Source organism: Lolium perenne, chromosome 1, assembly GCF_019359855.2.
Source record: "Lolium perenne isolate Kyuss_39 chromosome 1, Kyuss_2.0, whole genome shotgun sequence".
Lineage (NCBI taxonomy): Eukaryota > Viridiplantae > Streptophyta > Magnoliopsida > Poales > Poaceae > Lolium > Lolium perenne.
Window position 1 is genome coordinate 13,578,387 of NC_067244.2, and position 8,195 is coordinate 13,586,581.

General features: G+C 43.8%; 1 protein-coding gene across 2 annotated transcripts; it reads right to left on the reverse strand.

Annotated features, from left to right (window-relative positions):
* Positions 1–6,968, reverse strand: LOC127320901 (uncharacterized). Of its 2 annotated transcripts, none has more exons than XM_051349979.2 (15): positions 6,832–6,968; positions 4,352–4,635; positions 4,179–4,258; positions 3,984–4,084; positions 3,772–3,897; positions 2,207–2,276; positions 2,036–2,122; positions 1,874–1,939; positions 1,670–1,762; positions 1,531–1,587; positions 1,314–1,442; positions 1,139–1,229; positions 956–1,044; positions 432–622; positions 1–330 (listed from the first exon to the last, which is right to left on the reverse strand). In XM_051349979.2, exons 2-15 carry the CDS (start codon positions 4,599–4,601, stop codon positions 225–227), a joined length of 1,536 nt encoding a protein of 511 aa, XP_051205939.1. In that variant the 5' UTR covers positions 4,602–4,635; positions 6,832–6,968; the 3' UTR covers positions 1–224. The 2 variants fall into 2 exon arrangements, with proteins under 2 accessions (XP_051205939.1, XP_051205938.1); XM_051349978.2 differs by lacking the exon at positions 6,832–6,968 and adding an exon at positions 5,953–6,077.
* Between the last annotated feature and the right edge of the window lie 1,227 nt (positions 6,969–8,195).

Genomic DNA, 8,195 nt, shown 5'->3' on the forward strand with positions numbered 1-8,195 from the left:
TAGAGAGCATAAATGAAAATTTTCATTATGAGAGAGCACAATTTCTCTACAGATGTGCCAACATTTACCATTTTTTTACACACAAAGATGCTTACATGGCATGCTGTAAATTTACATGTATCACTGACGAGAAGTGCAAACCCTTCTCACTGCTCCTCCGTAAGGCCGGCGGTGAAAAAAAAAAAAAGATTATAACATGTCTTTGCATAAAACCCTGATACTACTTATGCTAGTACAACATCGCCGCCATCATCTACAACCTGCAAGGGCTGCTGCCGCAATTTTGCTTCGAACTCCTCCAAGTACTCTCTGCTATTCAGCTCCGTCAGCCTGCAACGACAAGTTGACAGCACGTCAAAAATTCAGAACAGGAGCTGCTGATACATTGAGCCTGCTAAAGCAAACACACACACTATCGCATTTCCCATTACCTGCTGATCGTACGGTCTTTGGCGAATCCGAGTTCGTTGTCCACACATAAGTCAGGATTATCGCTCTTGCTCGAGCGTGAAGACCTTGGCGAGCTTCTCTGTGCTTCGGCAACCGTCACTATGTTCTCGAACAGTTCTAACGGTCTGGCCTCGGCTGTGCATAACAGCCTCGCCTTGTTCTCGTACATGACCTGGGAAACCATTTGTGCCGTTAGAGTCGAGATTATTTGTGCTGCCAGTGCCAGTAATATAGTGCAGTCTATTAAGTTTCAGATGAAGTGGAAATTTATTCCAGTCATCAACATTAAAAAAGTAACAGTTCACTACAATGAACCTTTTTATATATATATTCAGATCTAAATTAGATTCAGGAGAATGCATTACTACAAAGGAAAGAGTATATCAGCTACCCCTGTACGGTTCAAATCATCAAGATAGCTAGTTCAAAAGTAAAACAAAGGAGGAATGACTAAATATAACTAAAATATAAATGATGACAAGTGTGAGGTTAGATGAAAACATACGTCGACCAAAGTGACAAACCGATACGCTGCTGCTCTGTTGTGAAACCCAAACTTAGGGACACCGTCAACCGCGAGGGTGTGAAACCGTTCTGTTCATTAATATTTTTGTATCAGTTAAATCAAATCAGGAGCAGCATTTTATGATCACTAACTGTAGAAACTGCACTGAACCAATACACTTACTGAATAGCCCAAAATAGTCTGCTGCACCAATAGGCCTGTCACAAAGATCTTCAAACGTGAAATATGCACATCCATGTGCTCCTAGTGGAACCTGCATCACCAAGGATCAGTAATTACATAGTGTTTCAATGAAACAAAAGTAACCCCACTGAATATAGTATGTCACTTCCAGGACCTGCAATTTCCGTCCCATCACGACTTCGACTGTTTGAGGAGTAGGTTCTTCATCTCCAATTAGAGATTGGAATTTCTCTTTAAGAACCGTACTGCATCGGTCTCCAACAAAGTAGAAACCTTCTTCAGCCTGCTCATAAGTACCAGAGTGAAGATGTCACAAAATGGGAAATCGAAATAATAAAACACTAAGTAGCTTGCAAAAGTAGGCAACATACCGAACCCAGCTGACGATAGTCTACTGCAGAGCCAATGGGGTGCGCAATGCACCTGTCCTGCAGCAATCCCCAAAATTAACATGAGCTACCAGATTGAACTTCGGATAGCAGATAAATTGACAAATAAAACAGTACGTACTTTCAAGGTTGCAATGAATGGTAAGAAAAGGTTTCGCTGCAAGCCACCTTCGTATAGCTGATCTGGAGGGCGATTAGAAGTCGAAACTAGGATCTGAACACAAATAACCATGCAAAAGAATTAGCATAAGGTATTCTTGTGCGAACAACAAGGTCGTTTTGGTGCCACTAAGAAAAGGAAATGCAGGGGTGAGGGGTTACATACAACGCCTTTGCTGAACAAATGTTTGAACAGCCGGTTCAATAACATAGCATCAGCAACATCGGTTACCTGTTTAGTTTGTTTAAGATATGTTAGAAAGCAGGTATAATACTACATCATGACACAAATACAATATTATCATAATAAGGATAAGGATAAGCGTACCATAAACTCGTCAAGACATAATATTATGGCTTCATCTGAAATCTCAGCTGCTACCATATCAAGGGGATCTGAAACACCTTTATGCATCTGCATGTAGATGTATGTTTATGAGAAATCAACTTATAACAAGACTGAAGAAGAAAGCTGCACATCCTATAATAAAAAAAATACCTGCAGACGACTATGTACATTCAACATGAAATCATGAAAGTGAATACGTTTCTTCCTCCAATTAGCTGGCCTGCCAAGAAGTAGTACCGTTAGGATAGCAACGAATTATTGAAGTGAAAAATCTTATGCAAGTCCCAACTGATTGTCTAATTACTACCACAAAGCTGAAGGACAAAGGAAATCAGAGTTAAATTTTCAGCCATCTTCTTTATGAGTTATGCTGATCATTAGCATGTCACTGTAGATTCCCAACTATTGGAAGTTGGAACTCAAACAGTAAATGGAGCCAATAGCTTATCAACAGCTTTTAGGCAAATCTCAGAAAAACCGAAAAGCAATAGGTACACTATTTGACTGTTGAGAATACTCCACCGAAGCTTTTCTTAACCATATACACTGAATACAAAACTGTGGCATATAATCCAATAAAGGTTTCTATGTTAATTCTATAATGTCGTGCCTCACTGATTACCATTAAAAATTCTCTCATTTGCAACTCACCATGAATGATTTCAGGTCGGCTTATTTAGCTTAACTTCTCTCATAAGTTTCTGACAAAACTTTTACTCACAAAAGCAGAAGGTTCTGGTTTGGTGAACAAGAACCAATTTTTTTTTTTTTTGAAAATAAACACATCTTTCATTCTTTAACTTTCAACTACAATGGGCGCGGTACAAGAACCAATTTGGCCTGAACTAAACCAAAACAATTCAGCCTTTTTTAACACGGCCTTCTATGAGCATACACAAAAAATGCTTCGCTTGATATTTAATTATTTGATTCATTTCTATAATGGGCAAGCCCCACTGATTCACATTAGTAATTCTCTTATTATTCAAGGGCCCAAGAACTGCAACTCACAGTGAGTGATTTTCAACCAACTACAAGTTTTTTTTCCGGAAAATGAACCAACTACATGTTTGGAAGAGTTATTTGGACAATTCTCCCAACTTCTTTATTATATGACCGAGGCCAACGGTTACCTACAATGCACTAGCTAAGCTCAAAGTAGAGCACATTTGTGAGCTGTAGATTAGAATCAAAAACAAAATGTATGCATTAAAGAGTTATCTCACATGTTCTCTTTGGCAGAAAATATTAAAGAGTAACATCAAGAAATTTCAATAAATATGCAGTTGTAACTTCATGTATCCAGTGCATGGTATTACTATAATAAATTAAAAACTGCATAATTTGAAGCATCTAAAGCTCTTGAAAACTTAAAACATTGACAGTAGCATCAGTATGGACAGCTAACTTCATGAAAGAAAAGGAATTCGATGATGTTGCGTGGATTTACATCCTGTCTTACAACATGTGGAGAACATAAAAAGGCAAAGGGGATAACTGAGCACTGCATTGTTGCAATATGATTGTGATACAAATGTGTTCATGTAAACCAATCTAAGGAAAGAACACTAAATATATTTCTGAACTGACAGACCTCCGTGAATTTGTCTAGTGACTTGTTCTAGTATGTCCTTGTGTGCATTATGAAAGTCGTAATATCCTTAACTCAAACCAGCACGAAGGAAGTCCCAAAATGTTATAATTGTTTCACTTACAGTTGTTCATAGAAGAGGTCCATAAGCATTGTCTTCCCTGTACCGACCCCTCCATATAGATACAACCCCTTTACAGGTGCATGGCTAGTAGGCGGAGCCATGAGACGAGACCATAGCCATCTACTCCTGTTAAACACAAACCGGTAAGGTTATGATCACTGGATCAGTCCCTTGCTTACCATGTGAAATCAGTGCTTTCAAACTGCGCTTACCTTCCAGATTTCTCAGATGACTGGTATCTATCCAACTGGCAGGCTTCTTCATTCTCTACAAGATCCTCATAAAGCCTTTGTAATTGCTGAATCGTGTCAACCTGCAGCAATTGGTAAAACATAAGAAAAATCTTAAACAAGCGTTTAAGGAAGCCATCCAAGAGAAAAAACCCCAATCAGGACCAATTCAACAACCTGAAAGCTATCGCCATCTACAAGCTCCCCTGATGCGATTCTCTTCTCATATTCCGCCATTGGACCACTTTGTGGAACATCTGCCGCAGTTCAGGAAAGTAATCAGGTCGATCAAATGCTCCCAACAGAAAAATAAGAAGGCTCCACACATAGAAAAGGAAGAACACTGATACCTTTGATTGAATCGGCAGCTATAGTGGAGAACATGTTCCTCAGTATCTCCACGCCTGGACTCATAAATCTGCTAGCTTCATCATTACGACGTAATGTTGTGCTGAGTGAACTCAGCGAACGGGATGTCGAACTACACAAGATGACAGCATTCTGCTGCCTGGTCACTCTGTTTATTGATGTGTGTCCTCCCTCTGAACGGTGTTGGGTGAGACGGCGAAGGTGGCGCAGCGAGCGAACTAGCGCTCTCATCTTCCACTGTCTAGGCAAACTCAGTGGGCAGAACCTGCAATCACAGCAGAACTAGAATTCATCAGAAAACTGTAGGTAGCTTCTCCTGAGATAATATACTCACACACAAGTGGAATAAGCAGGAAAGTAAATACTGATAGGGAGGGATCACGTGGTTTGGAATCTGGTAGAATTATTGGGAAAATGACTTGCAAAGGGTGGACAAAAAGGAAAGGTTTCCGCGCCGATGGTTTCTTAGGTCCAAGAGTGGATTTAGGAGAATCTCCTTTCTTTTCTATCCAGTTGCTTTCTAAGTTCAACGAACTAGGATCAAATTGATCAGAAACACTGAAAATCCGCATCAATCAGCTAGGTAACTGCTATTATAGCCTTAAAGATGAAATATTTCGCCAGGAATCAGCATATTCCAGGACAAGGAGCTTGGAAAGGATGACCAATAATAAGAAATGCAACTAGTAAGTCCAATGGACAAAAAGAAAAGGTTTCCGCGCCGATGGTTTCTTCCAACGGATTTAGGAGAGTCTCCTTTCTTTTCTAACCAGTCGCTTTCTAAGTGAAACGAACTAGGATCAAATTGATCAGAAACACTGAATCCGCATCAATCAGCTAGGTAACTGATATTTATTTAGCCTTAAAGATGAAATATTTCGCAGGAATCACCGGATTCCGGGACAAGGAGCTTGGAAAGGGTGGCCAATAATAAAGAGAAATGCAATTAGTAAGTCCAATGGACAAAAAGAAAAGGTTTCCGCGCCGATGGTTTGTTCCAACGGATTTAGGAGAGTCTCCTTTCTTTTCTAACCAGTCGCTTTCTAAGTGAAATGAACTAGGATCAAATTGATCAGAAACACTGAATCCGCAGCTAAGGTAACTGAAATTTATTTAGCCTTAAAGATGAAATATTTCGCCAGGAATCACCAGATTCCGGGACAAGGAGCTTGGAAAGGGTGGCCAATAATAAATAGAAAATGCCACTTTCTAACTCCAATGGAGCAGAAAGAAAGCTAAAACTTTCCGCGGCAATGTATCCAAAAAGAATTTACTAGGAGAATCTTTAGACTTACCTTATCAGTGGCTTTTCAAGTTGAATGAATACAGAGAATACTCAAAAGTAAGCCAGCAAAGCAACGAACTAGGATGAAACTGACGCAGAAACACGACAAATCAACTAGGTCACTGATATTAAGCCTTAATAAGGTGGGATATCTCCCCAAATTCCGGGAGGGAGCTGAAGGATAGTAAGCTCCATGACGGTGGGAGGATTATTAGAGATATGAATCTAGAAGAAAATCCCGAGCATTTGGGAGCGGCGAACAAATCAAGAATCGCCAGAAGGAGGATTTCGGCGCACCTAGCAAATCAAGGGAAGATCCAATCTTGGTGCCGCAGAAAAGCCGCCGCCCGCCCGTCCGTCCTCGCCGGAGCGGAGGAGAGGGATGCCCCCCTGTCGCGGCGCGCCGCCGTACGTAACTGTTCGCTCGGCCGGCGGCGTCGGGCGTTACGCAGGAGGGAATCCGCGGGCAGAAAAGCCGCCGTTCGTCCGTCCGTCCTCGCCTGCTCCGACCGGCCTTCCGAATCCAGTCGCAGGCAGAGGATTAGAAGAGCGCGAGGGAATAAGAGAGGCTCGCTGGCAGTAATAAAGGGGCGCAATCAAGAAACCGAGACGGCGACGAGTATTTACCTACCGACGGAGCAGTTAAGATGGACGAAGCCAAGACCGAATCGAATTTGGTCAGTGCAGCCAAGAACCTGGAACCGCGACGAGGTGGCGTCGCCGCGTCGCCGAGGAAAGTATTCCCGTCTGTCCGTCCGTCCCGAGTTCGAGGAGGCAGCGGGGAACGGACTCCGACTCCGCGTCGCCGGCGCCGAGGAGAAAAGAAAGAAAGGAAAGAAAGATACAGGCGCAAGACGGGAATTGGGAACAGGATGAGAGGCGTGAGCTGGAATAGTGTTGGCGCCTGCGTGTTGGCTGGGATAAACAATCCCGTGCTGGACTCCTCCTCGTGCTCGTCACTTGGTCGCCGTCAGGGTCGGAACTCGGAACTCGGAAGCCGCGCGCGCCACACTACTTGCTCTGGTTTTCCAGAGTGGAATTGGTGACGAAGGGGATAATTCTTACTGCTAAATTAGTTTCCACGATGTCTAATCAGCGGTTGACTGCTGCTAATGTCTAGCATAAAAAACAGTACGAAGAAGAGCAAAATAAGGAGAACCAAAGAGCTGCTGGCACCTTTCTTCGTGCTTGGAGGGCCGGCCGAGCTTCCGGCAGCCGAGCGAGTCGGAGACGAGGACGAAGGTGGCTCGCGCGTGGGAGAAGGTATGTGCTAGAGCCTGATCTGGCTAGTGCGACAGCAAAATAAACAGGAACAGGGACCAACCACAGGTATGTACACATCATCAGTTAGGTATATACTCCTGATCGATTACAAAATCGTGAATCACATTTGTCAGCACACCCACGACATGACAGACACCCACCATTATACTAGTGCATAGTGCATAGTGCATAGTATGTCCTGTCAGCTTTGCCGTGTCACTCACCGCACTACCACTACTTCATCTAATCTATCTGCATCCATCTAACATAATTTTAAACAGAGGCTTCAGACGAGCCTAGTTTTAAATTAACGAAGCCAATGACCAGTTAAAAAAAGCCACACGTAGCAACAACATACACCGCAACGCAAAACTACACAATACAACGATTCAGCAGCCGAATAGTGCCAACAGGTAGCCATGAACATACGACAGATACAAGGTGCTGATGAAAAGCTTACAACATGAGAGACAACACCAAAATAGATAACCATCTTGTAGTTGTCGATGCTCTCGATCGTGAACGAAGCACCGTGGGAGGTTGAAGCCGATCTTCAGGAAGAAACTCCAGCGAGCGAGGTCAAATGCTCCAACATCTGCTAGGACGGGCGAGCCATCACCTGATAAGCCTCACCGAAGATGGACCCCTGCCCCCTCTCCCTGGCGCAGAGGCCGCCAAACCGTCGACCATAGGGATGTGCTCACCCTGGAGTAGAGGAAAAGACTAGGGACCAAGCTGCAGAAAATGCCAAACATTAAACCTACCACCGCCCGGCACAAAGCCAACCTTGTGAAGCCTTGCCGCGAACATGGAGTCAAACGCGAGGAGAGGAAGCTGCTTGGGGAAGCCGTTGATGAAGAAGGTGTGAAGAAGGAGAGCCACTACCACGCGTAAAGTGTCAGAACAAAGCCTGCAAGAAGCCTCGTGCTCACGTCGTTCTAACACGCCGCTCCAATCGGGGAGGGGAACACTTCCCGTCACTGCCTAGGCATGAGGGCACCGATCCGCCTGTGAGTGAGCGCAAGGGGTTGTTGAGAACACCCAAAGAGGATGTAGGGGACCTGACCCAATACTAGCAGCGCCACCATCATTGCTCCAACCTTGGCACCACAACCGAACCAGAGCACGCCCACTACCCGTCTCACCCAAAGCACCACAAAAGAATCATTGGCACGCATGAAGCTCATCTCGCCAAAGTTTATGTTTCTCTACCCGCAACTTTGGGAGTGGTGTAAATAGGGGGTGCCATTTCGTCGGCGGGAGATGACCGAATTCTT